The 24,085-nt window shown below is 33.1% G+C and overlaps 1 protein-coding gene across 3 annotated transcripts in view; it reads right to left on the bottom strand.

The window, feature by feature from the left end:
- Positions 1 to 4,570: 4,570 nt before the first annotated feature.
- The window catches only part of LOC136031034 (latrophilin Cirl-like), a 139,306-nt gene continuing 119,791 nt past the window's right edge, over positions 4,571 to 24,085 (bottom strand). For 2 of the 3 annotated variants that reach the window (XM_065710223.1, XM_065710224.1), the window contains exons 13-15: positions 21,650 to 21,814; positions 16,092 to 16,220; positions 4,571 to 7,635 (exon numbers count right to left, since the gene is read on the bottom strand). In XM_065710223.1, coding sequence (XP_065566295.1) covers positions 6,802 to 7,635; positions 16,092 to 16,220; positions 21,650 to 21,814 — 1,128 coding nt within the window. In that variant the 3' untranslated portion in view covers positions 4,571 to 6,801. Of the gene's footprint in view, positions 7,636 to 16,091; positions 16,221 to 21,531; positions 21,815 to 24,085 lie in introns of all 3 variants that reach the window. The other variant, XM_065710225.1, reaches the window with a different exon arrangement.

Raw genomic sequence — 24,085 nt, 5'->3', positions numbered from 1 at the left:
TTAGACTTTACAGTCCCTACCGGCGGTGCTGATCTCCGTTTCTTGGCCCTTCAGCCAGGAAGTGCAATGGGGGGTTGGGGGCCAGCCATCTTGTGCTTTCGCACATAAAATAATAAGGTTAGCAAAGAAAAGATTCGAAGACGAATGGAAATTAAAGAAAAAAATATAGCACGGACGTTTAACCTGTATAATCATCAAGGCAGCCTTAGCCGGAATAAAGAAATACTGAAATTAAAGCGATAAGAAAACTTTTATGGCGTAGTGTGGGAGAATCATTAGGGTTGAAATTTTGTCGGTAACAAACTCGAGCTTATGCTTTTTTTTTACTTAACCAATGGAAAAAACAAAGAGGAAAAGGTAGAAATAGGAAATTTTTTTGAGGAGTCTAATTATCCCTTACTTCTGTGCGAATTTGTCAAATAAATAAAGCAAAATAATTACATAAATTTGTATTTGAAAGCAGCGTACTAATTGGCTATATAATAAACGCTCGAAAAGTGAAGTTTAGTTAATGCTAATGAAATAAAACAAAACATGATGAAAATAAAATACTCTAGTAACAAAATTATGAAAACTACCACACAAAACTATGGAAGGGGGCCACCTAGAGCGCAGTATATTAAAACTAATCTAATCTAACGTAGTCAAACATAGGTACTTTTTTTCCCCTCAACCCCCAAAAAACCTATTCAGAAGTATCGTTCACGCAGTGAGAAATCCCCGTTTGCCTAGCGAGCCAAAGGAATTGTCTTGTTAAAGACGTTGCTTGACTAGTTTTTGTCTTATGAGCACGTCACAGATTCAAGGGTGTCTATTATGTAACCGATAAGTACCGAAAGCAGTTACAGTCGGGAAGTTGGAGAGCAATTGAATTTGATAGTTTAGTTAGAAACTTCTAGGGTAATCTATTACATAACAAGAGCATTTTTTTAGCATTTAAAAATTATGTTTGGCACATTTATTTTTTTATGTTTTAATATTTCAGTACCAGAGCATTTAATTAACTCTTTAAATTTGTATGACCACAGGGGTGTGCCATATAAATTCACAAATACAGAAATAGGAAAAATATGTAAATAAGGAATTCATAAATATATAAAAATAAGGAACAGCAGAAAGGCAAAAATCAATAAAAACTTAGTGCCACTTAATATTAAGCAGCATTTTTGAACGGATCACTAGAAAAGGACGGTACCCCCTGCACTAATTGACCGGGAAATCAGGGAGACAATTTTCTCATTCTTTAGTGTAATCACTTTTTAATTGCAGCAGACAACTGTGTTTTATTTAATCTCCCCCCCCCCCCGAAAATAAGATTTTCAATTACTTTTTTGTTTCTTGCACATAATTTTTAATATTTCTGGTTAAAAACTTAAATTGTTGAAAAATATTTTACGCCGTGTCTATTAGCAAACAAGAGACTTGAAGTTAGCATAAAAGAAAAGGTAAAGACAGAGAAATCCTTACCTAGTCGCCATCTTGTAAAAATCATCACGACAGCATACATGAAAATAGAGAGAGTAACCAACAGCGAATCCTAATCCAAAGGAAAAATGAAGAGTTATAAATCCTTGGGCCTATATTTATTTTTCATTTGAATTTTACTGTTTAATAATTCTTAATGATTTTGAGTTCCTAATAAATCATGGACGTAAGTTACAAACATTTTTCATACGTCTGACGTGTACAAATAAAATTATATCTTTCGCGTATAATATGCCGTATGTAAATAAAGTAGCTCATCCGATAGGTATGTATTATACTGCCAACACAAGTGCTTCATTTAGGTTGAACATAAGTAGAATCTATTTCTCTGACGCTCAATCGTGATGAAATATCATACAATATGATGAAAATATGATACTTTTTTTTATTAAAATTATGGAAACTACGGAATAAATTTATATAATGCATTCGGAAAAATTAGTTCATACCAGGTTATAGACGACAATTGGTAAACCCACAAATAAATGAAAAGAATTGCAGTAACAAATGGCATTCTACTGTGAGCAAACCGGTATTAACATGCAAACCGGTTTGTTTAAGATATGTCCTATTTGTACACCTCCAACAAGACATTCTATTTACTACTACTACTACTACTACTAATAACTCACTGCAGCACCAAGCCGCCTGAGGCCAACACAGCTACCCACGCTCCTCCTCCAACCGAATCTATTTAAAGCCTCCCTCTTTACACCCTCCCAGGAAGTTCCCATTTCCTTTAAATCTTTATTTATGACATCCTCCCAACCCAGACAAGGACGACCTGCTTTCCGTGTAGCCCCAGACGGTTGGCGAAAAAGGACAATCTTCGGTAATCTGTCATCCTTCATCCGTAGAACGTGGCCTAGCCATCTCAACCTTTCTTTCATTATAGCCCCAGAAAGCGGGATTGAAGCACACTTTTCGTACAACCTACTGTTTGAAATACGGTCAGTCAGCCGGGTTCCCAGAACAATCCGTAGGCAATTTCTCTCGAAAACATCTAGTAAATTTTCATGCCATTTTTGACCACTGTCATCACTATAGCTTCCATTTGTATATATGTAATATGCCCTATTTGTACACCTCCAACGAGACATTCTATCGAAAGAGTATAAAGTAATGTGTCCATTGACGCACTGTTTTGTTTTGGGTAATTGTTCATTATCATGGAAAAATCTAATTGCCCCTTAATCTAATTGCGATCGATCAATCGTAAACTAAATGAATTTCATATATGGTCATAAAAACCGGTTCTACTTAAATGAAGCATTTAAGTGTTGGCTGTATAATACATAAGTACCGCTTACCCTTCGGGCGTTTCTATAATCTCAAAAAAAGGAATTTCAAGGAAAATTCCTCCTTACGGAAAACCGTAAGGTTTTGTGTTGGTCATGAGTTTGTTTGTGTTGGCACTTGTGTTGGTTATAACAAATGACCAACACTCAAGTGCTCATTTCTACTTAAATGAAGCACTTGAGTGTTGGCTGTATAATACATAAGTAACGCTTACCCTTCGGGCGTTTATATAATCTCAAAAAAAAGAAAGTTCAAGGAATTTCCTCCTTATGGAAAACTCACTCTCCCCGAAAAATTGCCTTCGTGGAAAATTCCTCCCGACGGAGCTCCTAGTACTTAATGTTAATGCTGCTAAGACTGAATTTCTTGCTTATAATGCCCAATGTAAAGGTAATCTCCTTTATCTGTTGCAGCAGGTACATCTATTATAGAGTCCCCTTCACTGAAATACCCTGGCCTCGTTTATGATCCAGATAAACGTAGTTCTTGTATTCTTACCATCGAACATGCCATATCAGGTCTCCGCGCTTGCTGCACTGAAGTAAATTTATAATAAGCGCGTACTTACTAAGCTATATAGTGACCTAGCTCTACCTCGCGCGCTTTGTTTCACCACTTTGAGATTTGCCCCCTCTGAAAACAGAGGGGGTTTTGGGTGTGGTTATGCCGCTATCTGAAGTTTTAATATCAAAATAAGAAGTATAAAGTATTAAAATTCCTGCTGTATTACAGGAATAGTTCTATTTTGCAAATATATTGTGTTCTTCATCCATTAGATGTAGTTGATTCATTGGAGTGCGATGCGTTTAAGAGGAATTTAAATTGTTTACTTCATTTTCTACCATTTATCATTATTTACCAGAGCTGTCTGGATTAATATTGTATTATCTATTTTCCTTGTTTAGAAGTTGATTATTCTTCGTTTTTTTTTCTTTATTTAGCTTCTTTTTTGTATGTTGTAATCGGGCAAAAATAAACTTATCGTATAGTATGATTTCCAATCATTTCAACTTAAGCGTCATTATTGAATTTCGTTTGAAAAGGCCTTTTTTTTTTAATTCAAGAGCTCGCTTGTTTTCTGCTTGCCAAAGGCCAGCTTCGCTTGGTTCATTTTTTTTTTTTTTTTTTGTCTTTCTCATCTTTAAAGGCTTTTCATATATTTTCCACCCCTATTAGTTATAAACAAATGCCTGACAAATGTTGTCAGAAGCAATCCCCTGCATCCTCCATTTTATTGTGAACTATGTCTATTTTGTTGCATAGTTTCTATTTTCTTTCTATTTCTATTCTTATATTTTCTTTCTATTTTCTGTTTTGTTGTGCACTTGCCTTAGCAGATATCTTGCCTCGTACCTACAATCAACATTTTTCAACTATTAAATGGGACAATAGCATAGACCTTTGGGCGCCATTCAGTCTTCAGGGGCTGATGAAGAATAATTTGAATACTTCAGAAAATCTGTTTAAAACATTAAATGTGCGGTATCAACAAGGAATATAATCGTTTACATAATAAAAACGTTATTGTTTTTATATTTGAAAATATTTTTAGTTAGAAGTTCTGAGAATTCAATTGCCTTGAAGCAAGTTTGTAATAGAATTCACTGATATTAGCTCTGTACAAACCCTTAGCAGCCCTAAGCATTTAACTTAACAAAATATCTTCTGGATTTATGCAAAAAATTCAATGAAAATCGAAGATTGAGTGGCCTTTGGAATATGAAGTAAAACTTTATCATAGACTAAAATACTACAACATAAATAATAATTTTTAAACAACACAAAATTAAATTCGAAACAGATTTTATTTTCTAAAATGATATCTTTTTGACAGCAAAATACACGAACATAATTACAAAGCCCGACAAGTAATCATATTAAATTAAAAAATCATATCACATTCAGAGCCATCTGGCAGAAGGCGTGAAAATTCAAAACAACGCCTAAAGCATCGATGACAAAATTATAAGCAAGCCCTCCCTAAAAATCATTTACATATAAATAAAATGTAAAATACACAAATCTGGTACACAGTATGTGCACGAGGAATAGGACTAATTGGAGCATCTCTAGGGAGCGACTAAGAAAAACAGTTCCTCACTTAGAGGCGAATAATACCCTTTTATACTTAGGAGGAACGTTTTTTTTTTTTATCTGAAATATATTTTCATAAAATAGTTAGAAAATGTTAACTAAAAGACATACGTTGATTGGACGGCGCAGATCCTTTGCCTTATAGTGCTTATCTAAAAAGTAGTGTTTCATAAAGTAGCAAGGATACCAAATCGGACCCCCCCCCCCCTAGATCTATCTCAAGATTATTCATGTCTGAAAACTAAAATTTTCTTCTTGGTTGCTTCAAAATAATGAGGTTTCTAGGGCAATATTATATTTTGTCAATGTTGCCACGCTGAACTGTGAGACCAATTAAGATAAATTAATTAGTTAAATTTGGCAACACGTCTAGTCCGTGAAAAATCAAACAGTAAAAATTCGTTGATTTCCAGAGACCACTACCCCTTCAAAGAAAAACCATGATTTCTTAAGCTGTTTGGTGCCATATATTTTTAGCTTATTTTTGGCTGATTTTTTATCCACGTTTCTTTTCTTCTTTTTTTATAAGTTAACTTCTTCTTTTTTACAATTTTCTTCTTTTTTCTAGTTTTCATAATTAACAAGTACCGTGTAACTCCATATGGAGGTCTCCATATGAATTACTGAAACTGATTAAAATCATAAATTAATTTTCAAAAAGGTATTTCGTAACAAGGGACGAGGCAGAGGGTGAACAGAATAAGGATAAAGTAATAGTGTAAAAAGTTTGAGTTTCAGATAAACCAAATTTTCAAACCGAAATTTCAGAATTGAAAAGCTTTCTAAGTAGTAATGTTTGGAGGAGGTCACAAGTTTTTTATTTTCTTTTTTAATAAAAAGTTATGATATGATACTCAAAATAAGATTTTGCACAACGCATTTATGCATTTACGATTCCACTTCAACGCCATTAAAATATAAAACTGAAAATGGGTGCAACCGTAAAACTTGCTAAACCAATGTAAATTGCTCAAAGTATATGATAGTTAACTGAAAATGTCAATATAGTATATACGGTTGTTACACACTGCTGAAGAAAATAACTTTTTATTTATAATAAGGGTAACTCATTTGCAAATTTGTTACGTTAATTGTATAACAATCCATTGTCAACTGAACACTGTCATTGTCGTCATTGTAAATTTATTTAATAATGACATTCAACATTCGATCAAATTAGTCTTAAAAAAAAGGTCTATAGAAATAAAACCCGTTAACCTTTAGTAGAAGATGATCAAACATGAACACAATTTTATGGACAATGATATAAAACATTTTGAATATGAAACAATTATAATAATTCATTTTGAATATAAAATCTATAATATGTTAACATAAGCCAAATTTAATTATCAAATCATAAAGACAAATTTGAAACACTGAGACGTTTCTAAGACTTTGTGAAAAGGGGATTTCCATGAACATTGGAAAGCCTTGCGATAAAAAAAGAAAAGACTTAAAAATCAATAAGCAACAGGCTTTTAATTAAAAATAATTAGAGCTGAAGTTTACTGAAAATTTAAAGATCTACTAATAAAGAGAGAAGTACAAAGCCCCTTCCCATCAGGACTATAATACATTTCACACAGTAAACAGGTATCTTCGAAAATTCTGGGGATTCCCATTTCAAATCCGCTGCGTCAGGGGCGCCAATTCACATAAATTTAGGGCGGGGAGGCATTTTTTTTCCTTTTAAAATGAAAATACCAAAAGTAATTTTAAAAATCTAGGACATGAGAAAGGAATAAGATCTAGAGATGAGCAATTACGCCTCCTACCCCGAATTGGCACCCTTTATCCATATCAAAAAATTTACGCTTAAAAATGATCCACAAATATATTTATATATATATATATATATATTTTACATATATGTAATGTACGAAAATAAGAAATTTCTTTATACATGACTAAAAATAAAATTTAACATTCAGACTGTGGAATGTCGCAAGATTTTTCACTAACTGGCAAAGTCCTGTCATCTAGCTGCTGGTTCGTATGAACAGGTATTAACTGCCCACTAGGTTGCACTTGGCACAGAACCCTATCTCCATTTAGAACAGCAATAGCTACTGCATTCTCACCATTGGGCAGCACTACTGTCGGATACGCTGCATAATGTGGCACTTCTACAAAAGGGCCACCATGGTGGAAATGTTCAATTCTTCGCTCACTATGTCTGTGCCTTGTTTTGAGATGTGGTGAGCCAAATGCACAATTCATTGTCATTAACAGATCTCTTTCGGGGGATAACTCAGGTTGACATTGCAAATGTGCTGGCAGTAGAGGACGATTATCCCCATAGGATCGGGAGGATTGTCGACTTACGTCACTACTACACCTTTCGTCACTTACGTCAGAGCTAACTGGTAAGTGACTATAACAGTGGCACTCTCTGCGCTCAATTTCTTCGTAAACAGGATCTAATTCACTTTCTTCACAACAATGTGCACGCCTTCCATCAATTTCAGAATATGTGTGATTCCAAGGACTCTGGGCACGTAGTCGACGCTGCGTTCTGTGATATATTGGATGTCCATGCAGGATAGTTTCGGAGCCGTTGCAAAATTTGGCAATAAGCTGAGCATCTAGGGCAGCGTTTTCGGATAGAGCTGGGTTGGGGCGGGCTTTTGGGTTGGTTCCACGTAACGAAAGAGTCTGATGATGAACTCCAGGAATGACTGTCCGAGGTGAATCTTCCTGTTCCGATCCCCCATGACCCGAATCACGACTACCACACTTGAAAGACGAATAATTCTGAAAGAAAAAACATAATATCGATTAGATTCACTCTTTAAACTACAATCAAACTGAAAAATAGTTAGAAAAGCTCACATAAAAGTTTAGTGTATTCATTCAACTAATATCTACTCTGTTATAGCGATATTGGAGCTAAAACCATGATCCAAAGCAATGTTGCTAGACGAGGTGTATTTTACAGGATTTGGGGGCTTTGTGCAGGCATTTACACATTGAATTCTTCATCATATTTTTGTGTAAAATTACCATTTAGGTGTATTTTTGCTATAAAAAAAACGGCGCATTTTTTATTTTATGACTGTGGTATGCAACACCAGGCATCGGGCAATACTGATCCAAACCCATAAATCCATCTTATCTATAATAATACCCTCCTTTGGATCTATACCGATGAAGATAAGAAAACAAACTAATGAAACCATCTTTTGAGATGACTTTCTGATGATTTTTTCTAAGGGATGTAGCGTCAAAAATATATTATTCGCCAAAAAAAGAGCAAGTGCTTATCCTGTTAATAACGTTAAGCAAACATCATAATTAGTCAAAATGAGGACAAATATGCAAATTAGAATGAAGTCAATTCGTCATTTTAATAGAGAAAAAAAAAGACAAGTAGTCAAAACTAGATTTGCCATGGGTGGATTTTCCATTTGCCATACCAAGGACAGAATGTAAAAGCACTTAGTTATTTTTCACTAGTGAAAAATAACATATACATTCACAAATATACATTCATATTTCTATTTAAAAAGTAAATGGTTAACTTGAAATATTCTAAGCCTGAAAGAACTGAAGAGGGCAAAATTCGAAAAACAAAACAAATCACAGACGAGTTAAATGGAAGAGTATGAAAATCATGGAAAAATCGAAAGAATTTTAAGGTCTGCCCTAAAAGGACTTAAAACTGTTTTCCAACAGAATTGGCAACACTGGATTTTCGAATTTTTAGAAATTGCTATTAGTTTTTTCTGAACAACTAAAAATTGTCCTTAAAACTAGATCACCCTAAAAAATTAACCTGATTAAATGGTTATTTCATCCTTAAATGTCCCCAAATTAAGTGTAAAGAATCCTAAGGAGGGAAGATACCTGGGCCAAATATCTGCGGGCCAAGGGCTATTAATTACGATGCATAGTAATTGGTTAGAAAAAGGGGATAACAACTATAATTATTACACCACCAGTGCTATAAAACAACTTTTGGGTGCCATATTAACATACATACCCATTCACTGAAAGTTGATTCGAGCATGGTTTAAAAAGGAGAAATTAACGATATATAATTATTGTGATCAAGGCTATATATTGAATCTTTGGAATTTACGTGCTTGTAAATATTTATAAAAGTTTTGTAAATATATATTAGGTGAAGACTAGCCAGTAAATAGTCCTTTGAGGTGGTGAATAAATGGTATGATAAAACCAGACATGTAATTAGGACTTTTTTTTGGGGAGTAGGGTGGAGTTGTGTGTCCGTTAAAATAGGATTTAAAAGGTGAATCGGAAAAAAAAATCCCAAGAAAACATCAGATAAAAGGCCTGAGTACATGTCAGATAGTTTGATTCAGGTATGAGTGCTTACAAATTAGTTAGTAGGCAATCATTTATTATTCTTAACGGGGCAAAGTACCTTATACCTCCCTTTGTCGGAGAAGAGCCAATCTGGTCACCAATGGTGTATCCAGGATTCTTGTTGGGGTTTGGAGAATCCTTATGAAACGCATCAAAAATTTGTTCAAATATATTTTTGCTAATTTTTACGGATAGGACAAATGTTTATGGGGGAGGGGGGCTCTGGTACCCAATCTCCATGGACACGGCCTTACTGGTCACCTTTAAGAATGGAGAAACAAACTTCCTTGAGTTTCGCAAACACAGGCCTCCACTAGCATGGCTAAATTCCCTAGTCGATTTTCTCCATTCCAACACCACATCCCTACTTTGACTCTATGGAAAATCACCATTTTTACCCCAATCGAATTTTTCATTGAAAGGGGTAGAAGAGTCTGTGAGAATTCCAAGATATGGCACCTACTTTCACATATAAATTAATTTGAAGTAGATATTAAGAATCATTTTTCAAAGCCTGATTTCTGAAAAGCAGAAGAGGCTAAAGGAATTACAAAGACAAAGAACAAAGGTAAAATAACGCTTTTTTTAATAATCCGGAATACTTGGGGATAATTTGAAATGCATCTTTAATTCCATAATCTGTGTCACCCCATCCCTCTCCAAGAAATTGAAAACCACACCAGGAATGCCCTGACTAAAAAATTATTATTTTATTTAAATAAATATTAATCACAAGAGTCAAACAGGTTTACCCCCCCCCCCCAAAAAAAAGACAAACTATATATGCACTTTTAGAACGTGTATAGCTGAAAATAAGAAAGAAAGAAGGCACGAATCTCAATGTGTTCTAAAAAAAGGATACTGCCGAGTCCAGAGATTTAACATTATTTACCCTCTCCCCCCAAGCATGAAAATCTTTACAAAGTTCGATATTAATTCTTATATTTTATTTATAGCTTGATAACTTTTACCTTTCTTTTGACTTTCGTAACCGTAACGTCAATGTTATTCTCTATATACACGTCTGGTGTGCGAGGGATAGAGATCCCATGTACACATCAGACATCAGAACATCATCAGAAAAAAAAACGACATTGAAAGAAAGTAAGACAGAGACAGAGAATATTCTTACATTACCTCTCCCTGGTTAGGAATTTATGTGCAACAAAGACAAGCTTGCCACCACAAAAAGTATAATATACTATATAGTACACAGGAAATATATTGTAATGGGGAATATATTACAGAGGCACTAGATACTTCATAAGCATAAATATAGGGGCAATATCCAGGGTTTTTTTTAGGGGGGAGGGTTACAAAAATAATATTGGTGATTATCAAGATTTTTGTGTTAAAAAATTTCGGGGGGGGGGAGGGTTCAAACAATATAGCCCCCAATCCCAGATAAGGCCATGGATATATTATAATGTAATTCAGAAATCTATAAAACGAAAGCGTATTTAACATTCCAAGTTTCAAACATTTTACCTGGAGTTAATAAAATTAACATGTTATTTATTTTCACTTCATATAAAATATCAAAAAATAATTATTAAATCCATAACTCAGGACATGAAAACTCTAAAATTTATACAATTATTCCAAAATAATTGCAGAAGCGCATGGGGGTCTCTACCATGGGATGCATTTGCAACCAAGATATACTGTTCCGTCATAAAAATATTCTCAAAAGATTAAATGGATGGTTTTATATTCTTAATGAGGACAGTTAATTAATGCTAATTACACGTTACTTTCTTTGTACAAGGAATGCCGCTACAACAATTCATATAGACATCAATGTATAAATTACAGCAGAAATAAAGAAATCATGATAATCATGTCCAAATAAAAAATCAACAAGAATATCTTAGCAGTATTTTATAGCAAGGCACATTCATTGATTTTCTGATAGTCAAGATTGCATATCGGTACGTGAATGGGGGTTGATCAGAGAGCTTAAAGTCCACACTGCCCCCTCACAAAAATCTAAATCTATTCGTTTCCAACGATTCTTTTTTTTTTTCGTTTTCTTTAACTGATACCCTCCTCTTGCCCAGAAGTAAGTCTCTGTGCGCATGCCTTTAAGAGGGAGTTTTAAAAAATGTAAAAAAAGCACTTTGTTTAATTTTTCCTTGCATTCATTTGCATACCGTAAAATGTTAATACAGAAGAAACTGCAATTTCATAAAAAAGAATTATGATATTGACTTATTTTTCAACAGAATAATAGAGTACGCGACATACAATAGAACACAAAGAGCGCTAATAGGCCTTAAAACCAAGTTCGAGGTCCTCATAAGCTTGCCACTAATTTTTAATTACACTGCAAAACCAACTACGGCTAAAACAGCTACAGCCCCCTCTCCCTCCACTATATTCTGACCTCATAAAGTACCCACTACCTGCAAACATTGTTCTTGTGGCTTTTTTGACCTTGACCTAATTTGAGGACGTCTAGCTTTTTATTTTCCCCAGTTGGATTTATGGTAAGTGCAATTTCTGACAACCGAAATTATGGTGTTGCTAACCGGGTCTTAGAGCTTGTATCGGTAGTTCATCTGAAGAGGAGGATCAGGTGGGATGACATCCCACGAAAAGTTTAAGAATAATCTGTAAAAACATAGTTTTTAGACGCCATCTCTGTATTCCTCCCTGAGACTTTCTCTTAAATTTGAGATATTTATTAATAATTAAACGGTGCTACTAATATAAACTCAGAGGTAAAAATTGTTTTTAAAAACATTTTTTATAATCTGTGTTATCCAAAAGAAAAGAAAGTGTAGTTTAAATCAAGGTGGTAGGGCAAATTTTTTTTCTGATCAAAATCCGAAAGAATTCAATATTACAGAAATCTTTCCCGTATCAAATATATTAGTGCATATTTAAACAAAATTAGCATCAGCTTGGAAGCGAAACTGTCTTTAAATTGCCTGGAAACACACATGCCCCACTTCACGTGACAACAACAGATGAGTCACCACCCACAAAAAAATAATCAATTTCTGTGCATAACCTCCCCAATTTTAGTTCACAGCTGTATCGTGAATCATGTTCTTTTTTAATAGACACATCAATTTCAAAATAATAATAAAAAAAAATCAAATTCTTATTCAACTTTAAGGATTGAGGGGAAACTCTCTTCAAATTAGGAGTCTAAGAAAGAAACTGACATCAAAAAGGTCAAGGCCTGAACCTTAATTAACTGAAAGTGAGCAGTGGAATGAAATTTCTGAAAAGTCTATTACCGGTGAAAAGAAGTCAGGTCAGGTGAAAAGGGCATTTCAAATTGGTTTCAGGTCCTTGTAGGTTTGGCTCTCAATATAGCTAATACTCTTGAAAGCCTACAATTCTACTTACAAGAAAATTGGCTTTCTTCAGAAATTTCTAAGGTAAATGTAAGAGGAAGCATATAATATTGATTACTAAATCGGCTTGGAATAAGTCTATTATAATAAGTATATATCACCAAATTGGATTAGACAAAGTTGGAGTTTATTAACTCTCACCTATTCTCAAGGTCTTTGAACATTGCCGTTCACTAATTCACACAAAAATATATTCTTAGAAAAACCTACATTACTTCAAAATGCTAAATATATGCTAAATGAAATCATCTAATGTTTGTTAAGTTTACTTTTAAGTTTAAGGTTAGTTTTAAGTTTTAGTTTTAAGTTTCTTTAAGATTGCTTGTTAATTTTGTTAGCATTAACAGAGAAATAGATAGATGTTAAATTAACATGTTAATGAACGAAATGTTAGACTAACAGGAAACAATAAAAAAAAATTAAAAGAGCCACAACCTGAACAAATCCCCCCCCCCCAATTTACGTGCCTAATCTCATAAAAACAATGTCAAAAATCATTAACATGACTTAGAACATTAAATTTGTAGAAGGTTGGAAGAAAAATTCCATTAGTCTGATGTAGTACGAAAATAAGCTCGAGGCACAAAATGTGCTCATTTCCCTCACTTTCCTCCTTCTTCCCGTCAACTATTTTTAGGAGACAGATAGATATGTTGTACCATATTTATAGCATAATTACGACAACACCCTATTATTGGAGACTTTGTCTAAAGGGTAGCGCTCTTTCGATGGGGAGAAAAAAAGGATTGTTTGGTATTTGTATGAAATATCCCCTGCCTAATATTCTTCATATATGTTTCTCTGACGCTCAATTCTAAGGAAATAAACCAAAGTAAGATTAAAATATAATACTTTAGGAACAAATCTGGGCTACATATTTGTACACTAGGGGGGTGGGGGTAAAGTAAAGGGGGGCTGTTTCTCTGACACAGGATCCTAATGAAACATCAAAAACTATGATGAAAATATAATACTCTATTAGCAAAATTTTAGAAACTACAGAAATACTTTACTCCTCCCCTTAATATTCAAATATATAGTCCAAAATTGTTTAAAAAAAAACACACAAACAAAAAAACCCGTTATACTTAGGTTCTACTTAGATGAAGAATATTAGGTAGGGGGTATTTCAGGCAGTACCGATTTTTCTTATCAAAAGCTGACCTGCAATTATTGATTTGTCCAACACAAATTCCTTAGGTCCTGATTCGATGAAAAAAAACCTCAAGGTATAAATGGAGCCAGACCCCCCCCCCCCCCTCCAATTCCCCATCAACTTTTAATAGAAAATGACATGATCCACCTTGTTTGAAGTAGAATCACGGAAGCATTCTCTGTTATTAGGGGTTCTTTCTAAAGAGTAATACCCCTTCAAAAGACATAACTTTTCCCGAAAGACAATCTGCAATTATTAAATTATCTAACTATAATTCCGTTAGTCCTAATTCGGTGCAAAAAGAAGAACAAGGCTCAAAATGGACCAACAACCCCTTTGGACCCACTCTCCCCTTTAACGATTTAGTATGTAGGTATACTTATTGTGCCTTGCTTGAAACATAATCTAAAGAGTAGTACCTGTCAAAGGATAAAAGATTTTTTTTTTGTCTCCAAAGTCAAGCTGCAGGAAAAGTTTTTGTATGACATCAGGGACAGCTGATATGTATTACTGAGTAGCAATATTACCATATGATTTAAAAGAGAAAATTAATCTTTGCATCGCGGATAATGGTCAATTTTTAGATAAAAAAAAATAAATATTACCATAATACCATTCGATTGAAAGCCAAATTAACAATAGTAAATTATATGCTTATGTATGTATTAAAAAGATAATTACTTTGAAATTGAAATGTAATCAGGGTAAAAACAAATTGACTTGGGGTAGAATTCGAAATGGGCGGTGAGATCCTCTTTTGATACGAATTAATCATCTTTTTGATAAAAATCAACCGGACCACCTTCGTAGTAATTTTTCAGACAATCCTTTGAAGATTCAAGTGTTATTCTTTTTTAAGTCAAAATCCAGCAACAATGCTTGTAGGAAACTTAAAAACAGCATTTATCTTCTACTCTAAGAACTGTAATTCTCAAGTGTTTAAGAGAAGAAAAAGATTATTTGACACTAATAATTGTTTGTATAACTTTTTTTTATCAACAAACGTCTTGTACATATTTTTACAAAATATGCTTAAAACATTCTTTTTGGATTCTATTGCATAATTTTTTTTATAAATATTTTACAAATAACATCTACATAAACGCGTCCCTATAAATACTTTAACCATGTTCTAATAATATTTTATTTTAGTTATTCTAGTCTGTCTTTAAGCAGTAACCTGTTTATTTTACAAGCAATTTTAAATATTTGATAGACACAGAAAAAAAACACATTGAATAGTACAAAGAATGAAAAAAAGAAAAACAAACAGAATAATTAAAAAACTTAATCTACCGCTTCCCTTGTTGATATCATTATTGTTCAAGCAATTGTATTTTTTTTACGGTTTAGAGACGAAAAGAATTATGTAGCACTCTTGAGAAAGATAAAAAAAGACTTTTAGAGAAAAAATTTCGATTTCGAAATTTTTCGAAAAAAAATTTCGAAAAAGAAAAAATTAAAAAAAAAAAATATATATTTTTTTTTTTTAAAGAAAAAATTTCGAGTAGCCTGAACTACAGTGTCTTTTATAACATTTTGCAATTAAGAAACCTAAGCCATGACAATTCACTATAACTAATATTACTTCCCCCCCCCCAAATTACTATCAAATGCGTAAAATTTTTGAGACCGGTATAGTACCGTAGTATACCACAATAATAAAGTATTGTTAGTACCGTTGATTAGTTTTACTGTTCCTTTTTTTAAAAATCCTTTATTGTTATACCAAGGGAGTATCCACGATTTTTGTTCGGGGGTGGGAGTGGGTATACACAAAAAAAACTGTAAAAACGCATCAAAATTTGTTTTTATGCATATTATTACGTTTATACAAGTCAGACAAAAATTTCAAGGCGGGGGGGGGGGTCAAACCCGGTAACCACCTCTGTGGATAAGGCCTTGAGTTATAATTTTTTACCAAAAAAAGGTTTATATTTCATTATTGTCTGTTACTCCTTATTTTGAAACTTATGAAAACTGAAAGTAAATTTGAAAAATTAGAAAAAATAAAAATAAAAAAACTTAGGAAATAGATGCAGATATTAAACTACGGAAAACTTTTTATCTATTGTCATCTTACTTTGAAACTTCTTGTTTCTGGAGCCACTTCCCAAAGGAATAGCATATCTGACTAAATTCTTTTTTACCTCGTTTTAATTCTCTACCCTTGTTTTACATGTAAAATGGTATTAAAAATACCCATTCCAAAATGCAGTCAGCTGTTTTGACAAAGCAAAAATAAAATAGGAAAACAAGGGGCTTTAATAATCAGTTAATTAGACAAATTTTAATAACAAAAACAACTAAAGAAGAATCGACTATTTTTATTTCATTATTTGGACACAGAAACTTACCTCATTATCTAATTGAGGATTGTGGTGGCCTCCATATTGAACAACCGCAGGCATTAATGTTTGTTGTGGGCCACATCTCAGAGTCCCCCCGGTAGAGGTCACCAGGCCCGACCATGAATGTTGTAGGAACTAAAATAAAAAAAGAATGAAAGGTAACACTTTATTTACTGATTTGAGAAATCAGAAATTTTTTTATGAAAGAAATAGTCTTATAAACTTTGGTGGAGCCTCATTCGATTGGAAATCGAAAGTTTTAGCGCCCTTTTTGAGAGTCAAAAGTGACCGAAGGGCAACCAGACAACCAAGGTATTTTCGGGAAATAACATGAATAAGCTGAATAACTCAATGATTAGAACACAATGTCTTTCTATTCGTCTTATTCATCTTAGTATTGAAGCGATACCCATTTAGAAAATTGGATGGATAAAAAGATCTTTTCTAATCGTCTAATATTCTTAAATAAAAGGAATTTATTCCAACGGGAGGGCAGTGGGAGGAGGGCGAAGTATAACCTACACAAAGTGTAGAATCCATATGACCCTTATTATACCAATTGCGACACGGCTTCAACCGTGTGTAAACTTTCATTTGAGAACCTAATCTCACCTTTCCATGGCGAGTTTAACATGTACTTGAAGAGCGTAGTAAAAACAATTTGGGTTTTAAGTTCTTTTTCAATTAACTCCAAAAAAATAGGTTTTCATCGACGTTTTTTACTACTGTTATTACGAAACTTAAGCCATACCATACGACAATAAATCCGAAATGAGAAAATAAAAAAATCACCTTATTTAACAAAATGCCCATGCAATGCTGGGGAAGGACGGGGCGATATACCAATATCACTAGGTTACAACTCAGAGCTAGGCCACCCAGCCCGAATGAAGCTGCATTTTTAGTCATGGAACAATTATAAATTTACACAAAATCTGTCACGAAAATTGGTTCTTTAATGTGTAAATTGACATTTTTGGTGGAGGGGGAGGGAGGGGATTTTCTGAAAATCAAAATGTTTATGAATATATCACTTTTTTTTAAATAACAGAAAAAAAATAAACTGCATTTGAAAAGGTTTGATGAAGACATCATCAGCAGCATTTACAATAAATAATGTGTGAATGTAATAGCATGAAGCCATAGAAGTATAAAAATGAAACAAAATTAGTCAACACCACTGCGATAATATTTATAAAAAAAAATTTCAATTTCCAAGAAGTACTAAAAAAACCATCAAGTAACTGTAACCTTGGAAGGCTTCTTTAAAATTCTAAGGATTAACTAACATTGAAGATTAACTTATTTTTAACACCATAGCAAGGCTCATCAAAAACGAGTTTTTTGAAGAGGGAACAATTCTAGCTATCGGCAGATATAAAATCAGAATGTTCACGACACTTAAAATAAAAAAACAATATAAAATTTTAGTTTAGTGGCTTATTTACAAGGAAATTTGTTAAGCTAGTGGTCTTCACAATGGGCCCTATGGTATAATTAGTAATAATATAGTAATTTGGTAAAATAATATGATAAAATGATGTAATCATTATAATACAGTAACATTGGTAAAATTAAGCTGCAAGACAGAAATCGGATGATGCCACCTGATTATCAGAAATATACCCCCTGATTACCAATTAAATTTTCCTCTTAAAAATAATAGTCACTGCCGTTACAATTATATCCAATCTAAGACTCTATCTAGAATTATATAAAATCAGCCTAGTACTTCTCTAAGAAAAGGCCCGAACGGCCTTTCTATTTGATTATTCTATTTTAACTATTCTATTTAATTGTTTATTTAGTTGTTCGAAGTGTTTTTGAAAATTGTAAGGATTAACACAAATAAATGATTCACTTATTTTTCTGCTAATTAAACGTAAATAGGTATTGTTTTTTAAACATACAAGCACATAACTAATGCACACCTGCATAAAGGGGGTTGAAAGGACCCCAAACCTAAGATTATTGCAAAGGTTCTCCCCTTCCACGGATGGATTCATGGAGAGGACGACTTTATGGGCACATTCACCCTCCCAGAAGGTCAAAAGTTATCCTAATTACAGATTGGAGGGGTGGAGAATACGAATGGGGAAGCCAAAGTTTCATTAATACCCCACCCAAAAATTAATTTCATATCCCCCCCCTTCAGAATTATCCTCCATTATCCCTTATACAATCAAGCTGTTTGGTGCCTAAATGTATCTTTGTATTTCTTTTAGTTTCAATAGAATAATATGGAAAATATTAAGTTTAAATAAATATAAATTGACCTATTAGCAGTTGGCACTAAAGCACACGCCTGCACACGCTTATAATAAAATAACGGGATATATATTGTTCTCGGGGAGGGGGAATTCTTCCCTCCATCAATCCTCGCTCTTTAAATTAAAGTCGACTTTTGTATACCGTTAGTTCCAGAAACCTGCTTGGATTTTCCTAGAAGGATTACTCAGAGGTAATTTGATAGAGATGGGGTATTAAACAATAGTCTCTGTAAAAGATACGGCTCTTGGCCACTCAGTATGGACATCATGAAGTTGTGGCTGGAATTATGTCCTAAGGATGTACAAGACTTAATCTCTAGAAGAGTTCCACAAGCTAGCTTAAGAGGGGGAGATACCCTAGATTAGGCTTTGAGGAAATTAGAAAAGAAGGCCAAAGTTCTTCACAGCTTTGGTACAGTGTGACTAAATTATATAATTTAAAAATAAATGATTGAATATAAATTAATAGAGCTAGAACCTAGCGACGGGGGAAAGTGGTATACTAGTTTTTCTCTAGTCCTCACAATAGATTATACACTGCGGATTTTTTTGGATGTCACCAGACTGACTCTGGCTAGTTAGTGATGAAAGTGAAGAAAAGGGAAACAAGCCTTCAATAAACAACAGGCTAATACTGAACTGCAATGTGGTCAATTAAAGAATTAAATACGTTTCTTCTTATTAGAATATAATCGTGCATAAAACTTTATATAAACACATAAAACTAATTTTTATTCTTTAAATCACGCAAAAAAAGTATTTGCCAAGATGTCCAACTGAGGATGCTTAGCTCTACAACAAGTTAGCAGTAAAATGCTTTCACAGCCACTATAGCTAATCAGCTATTAAGCTCAGTTTTGACAAAAGTCAAATTAAATATCGAGTTACGAGTTCTGAAAGGAGTCAATCTTGAATTCGTTTTGATAGACAGATTTCACGTCCAATATCCATTTTACATTCAGAACAGCAGAAAGTAAATTACTGATTGTTCAAAAATGGACTGCATTGAAAATCAGACAATTTTTGTGAAATTTTTGTCGAGCTTTTCTGATTATTTTATTACCATAATACGTCGCTACAAATGTAATGAAACGTATCTTTGAGGAAGTTACGGCTTTTTAGCATCACGCATGCGATTTTCAAAGCATTTTTGCGTTTTTTCCCCCATAAATTAAATACATAGTTCAAATTGCGTTCTTCCGCAAATCGTAGCACCAGAATATGAATTAAAAGAGCATAACGACAGGCAAAATCAAAGTATACCGATTACCAGGAATAATGCAGACTCAATACCCAGCAGGAGATCTCACAAAAGTAATAAAATATATCTAACGCAGATGATGAATTATTTAATGCAAAAGGAGGAGGAGGAGAGGAGAGAAAGGAGGGTATGAAGGAGAAAAAGGAGGAGAAAAAAGAAAAACAAAAGGAGGAGAAAGGAAGAATAGCGAGAAAAGGTTTTGCTAACCATTATCACCCATTAAGCTCAGTTACAACATATAAGTTAACATATAAGTATATATAAGTTTTCCTTAAAACATGTATAATATAAAATGCTTATGTTTTTAGGTAGAGTAATTTTTTTGGCAGACTTCAGGGAATTTCCGACTGGTTCATTCCCTCAGTTTGGTAGTCTGGTAAGATATAGAACTGCCAGCATAAAAATATGATAAAACGATTTTTTTAAGAAATAATGTCTATTCATCAAAGTTTTCATTCATAAATAACACCTAAACTTCAAAAAATATAAAAAGATGAGTTTTACACTATTCACACTAAATTTTATCATACTACCGAATTTTAGAGCACAAATCAAGCACAACTTTCCAAACCTTACAAAGTGCAAGGCTAAGATCTGTCGGAACAGGGTGAATTTCGTCAAGCGAAAAAGAAAGCTTTTATTGAATTTTAAGCAGAACTTTGTCGGTTGGCGAAAAGGCTTCTTTCTATGAAAAAAAAGAAGAAGTTTCCTAGAAGAAGATGTTCAAACACACTTTTTAGGCACAAGTCTTTTAGAAAAGCATGAAAAAAAAGAAGTTACCGTAGTTTTAGTACTAAATCTAGGTTCTGACAGGAGCCGAACTTCGCTTCAGCAGTCATATTTTAATTCACCCTATGAAAGCATATCCATGTGGGTAACCTTTTCGCTGACTTGAACTTTGAATCTGACCATGAGATTCGTTTTTTTCAGCCGGTAAAATTGTGTTTAAAAGAATAAATACACTATATTTTTATCATTGCTTGAGCAAAAAAGTTTTCTTAACTTTAAGTAAACTTTTTCAATAAAATACATTTATATAGAAATATTATTTTAATAAAAAAATAAACAAAAAAGATCGCCTGACTTAAGAAAACAACAGGGAAAAGGATTTATTTTACTAATATGTAAAAACTATTAACCTTATTCGGCGTACAAGCCACTGCTTACGAGTCTATTGGTTTTATACGCAGTTTCGTCAGTTGGTCAAACATTTTCTTTTTCTTCAAAAAAGGAGAAAAATTCAGATCCAAACTAACTTTGTGCTCCCATCAGGACATTTTTATTTCGGTTGACATGAATCGAGTTGCCGAAACTAAATTTGTTTCATGTTGTATGCATAATAAAAGAAATTTAATGATCATTAAACAAATTCCCAAAAAAGCTTAGTGAATAATATTTAAATAGAAATGACTCAATATTGCTTCAAGTTTATACTAAGAATAAAATCATTACTATTCAAAAATGATGTATTACACCAGAAATTGCTTTTGGTAATTCCGTTTTTCAATTTGAAGTTTTCCTTGTGATAAAAAGACAATATGAGAATCTATAATAAGATCCGGCTTCTACAGTGTGTAATCAATTGACAATTTTTTGTGTGAAGTGTACTAAAGCTTTCTCAAGACTTCTTTGTGCAGTGAAGGCAGGAGGGGAGGGGGAGCTGGATTAAAATATTCCTTCCTTTCCAAGCAGGAATACATTTTACATGGAAAGGAACTCAAATCTGTCAATGTTCAAAAACCATTCAGATCTGCTGCAAAGTATAGTATATAAGATTAGCAATTAAATATTCAACTAAATTAAGAGCCTGAAAAGAAAGGAAACAATCTAGAATTATAGTTAGACCTAGTTCCTTACCCAACACCAGACCCTTAAAGCGGAGCTGACAGTCATATGCGAAGCATTGAAAACCAACCTGAGCACCCTCTACAGTTGGGATACAATTCACATTCATTTTGATAGATGTCAGTGTCCGTCTCAGAAGAATCTGGTGTTGAGTAGGGTGTAGAAATTGGTGTTAACTCGGTACCCACAGGTGCGGTATTGTGTGCAGTCAACCCAGTCGTTGATGTAATGGTGTTGGTGTTTTGCTGATTATAAAGGCCAATGTTTGGTACCGGTTTAGAATTGTTCTCTCCTTGATTCATACAGTTTGCTAGAGGTGTTAGGCCAAGCATACGACGATACTCTTTACGAACCTATAAACAAAATGAAAACTTCAAATTTCAAGGACAATGAAAATCGAATTTAATTATTTGTACTGCTCAAGTGGAAGGTTACACAGCCATGTATGGCAAAAAAACAGCAAAAATTGGAAAAATAAATTTTTAATGACAAAGACCTTAATACGCAGTTGTGCAGTTATTGGTAGTAGCTGGCAACAAATTAAAAAAAGAAACAAGCCTTCCTGTAAAGGTGTGGTTGTCTTTGGAAATCATTAAATTATTCATGTCTAATTTTTATTATCAATAACTGTTATCAAATTTAACTAAGTAGTTATGCTGGTTTATTTCCGCGGTGAAGCACGGTATTTCCGCTTAATTTCACTAATGAAATCTTACAATTTTGATACAGCCTAAAAAAAAATTTTAAAAATCGCAGTTTTCAAATATGAACACACCTAAAATAGTTCCAGAAGACAAAAATATTTTCAATTAATGTCATTGGTACTTTTAGAAAGTGATTAAAACTGTTTTTAAACTTGACTAATACAACATTTAATGAAAAGTAGCAACTTTTTTTTATTAGATAGACTTGTCGTGAATTCGTAATAAAACAAATAAAAATAACAACGCCAAATAATAAAACGACTAAAGATAAACAGATCAATAAGTTAATACAAGGAAAAGGACACAAGCAATAACCATTTACAATCTTTACATAAAACCCAGAGACAAGGAAACGGTATTTGAACATCGTACTTTTTGTCTTGAAGATTTGTCCCCCAAGTTATTTCCCCTTTCTCGTTTCCCCATAGGGACTATTCGTTCTCATCCCCTCCTGTTTAAGTTCCAAGGTACGAATTCAAGTCATTAGAAAGGTAAGACGTTGAGGAGGGACTAGGGGAATATAGGATTTAGTCCTTTTGGAAAAGACACTTATTGTTATACGTCTCTTTTTAAAAAAGTTTCCTAAGGTGCTGAAGAGAGATTTTATAAGTGTCGTTATTACTTAGAGTAGTTCTAAAAGGGACGTTAGAGCTTGGACAAAGGGAGATAATGAAGTAGTTGATCAAAAAGGATTCTGAGATTTTATATGTCACCTTCTCGGAAATAATACCTTTTAACAATTGGAAGACATGGAGGGTTCAGAGTTAAAGCAAACCAAGCCCACAGAGTGAGTCTAAAAATAAAATCTACTAAAGTTATTGTATGGAATAGTTTCCATTACACGAAAAAGTTGCTCGTCAACAGAGGTTCCATGATTTTGTATGTCGACTCAGAAATAATGATTTTCAACAACTGAAAGCCATGGAGTTTTCAATGTTGAACATGGCCAAGTTCACAGTATAGATAAAAAAATTAAGCTCCTAGAACTTAACTTTACTATTGCTACAACTAACAGCTCAACAAATTGAATAACTTAAAATAACACTTTCACATGTTATTTTTTACACTTTTATAACAATATTTGATTTATAATACTGATTTTATAATATGTACTATTGTTTAATTTATTATAAAAATTTATACACCTAAATAAAATCGACCGACAGACTAAAATTTTCAATTGAGAACAACTTAAAAAAAATGTGTTCTAATTTTTCTCATTTTACGGAGAAACCTGGCCTTGAAGAAAAAGGTACTGCAACTTATTCTATGAAAATTTTATAATATAAACTTGCTATTTAATAATATTTTTTTTAAACAATTTTACCAACATAATATATAATTTAGATAATATTTCATAAAATAATAATAATGTTTTATAATAATTTTATGCATAATAATATGTATTTTATATGATAAAGAAATAAATATATAAACATATACAAGCTGGCCATCAGCACTTCGGCTAGGATTACTAAGCCCAATATACATCACTTTAATTTGCGCAATATTTAGTTAAACCCGTATCTACCGTAAACCGTAAAACACTTATTTTAAGTTATTTGATTTATATAGAACGGTAGGGTCTACAATAGAAAACTACGAAAAGATGATTAGTTCCTAAGATATATATATGTATATATATATATATATATATATATATATATATATATATATATATATATAAAGGGAGAATTCCTTAGCCCCCCCCTTCCGCCCTCTAGATATAAATCCATGCGTGAAGTGTTCCTAAAGAGGGTAACATCGAATCACCTCCTACAATGCGTCCCAGGAATTCGATAAAACAGAATATTGGTACTCTTCTGAAACTGTAATATCAGCATTATCGCAAATAATAATTGATGATTAAGGGTTTCCCAAATTCCATACAGAAATAATATATTTGTAATAATTTAAAAA

Source organism: Artemia franciscana, chromosome 9 (genome assembly GCF_032884065.1).
Source record: "Artemia franciscana chromosome 9, ASM3288406v1, whole genome shotgun sequence".
Taxonomy (NCBI): domain Eukaryota; kingdom Metazoa; phylum Arthropoda; class Branchiopoda; order Anostraca; family Artemiidae; genus Artemia; species Artemia franciscana.
Note: the sequence above shows the minus strand (reverse complement) of the source record. Positions and strands in the feature narration are given on the sequence as shown.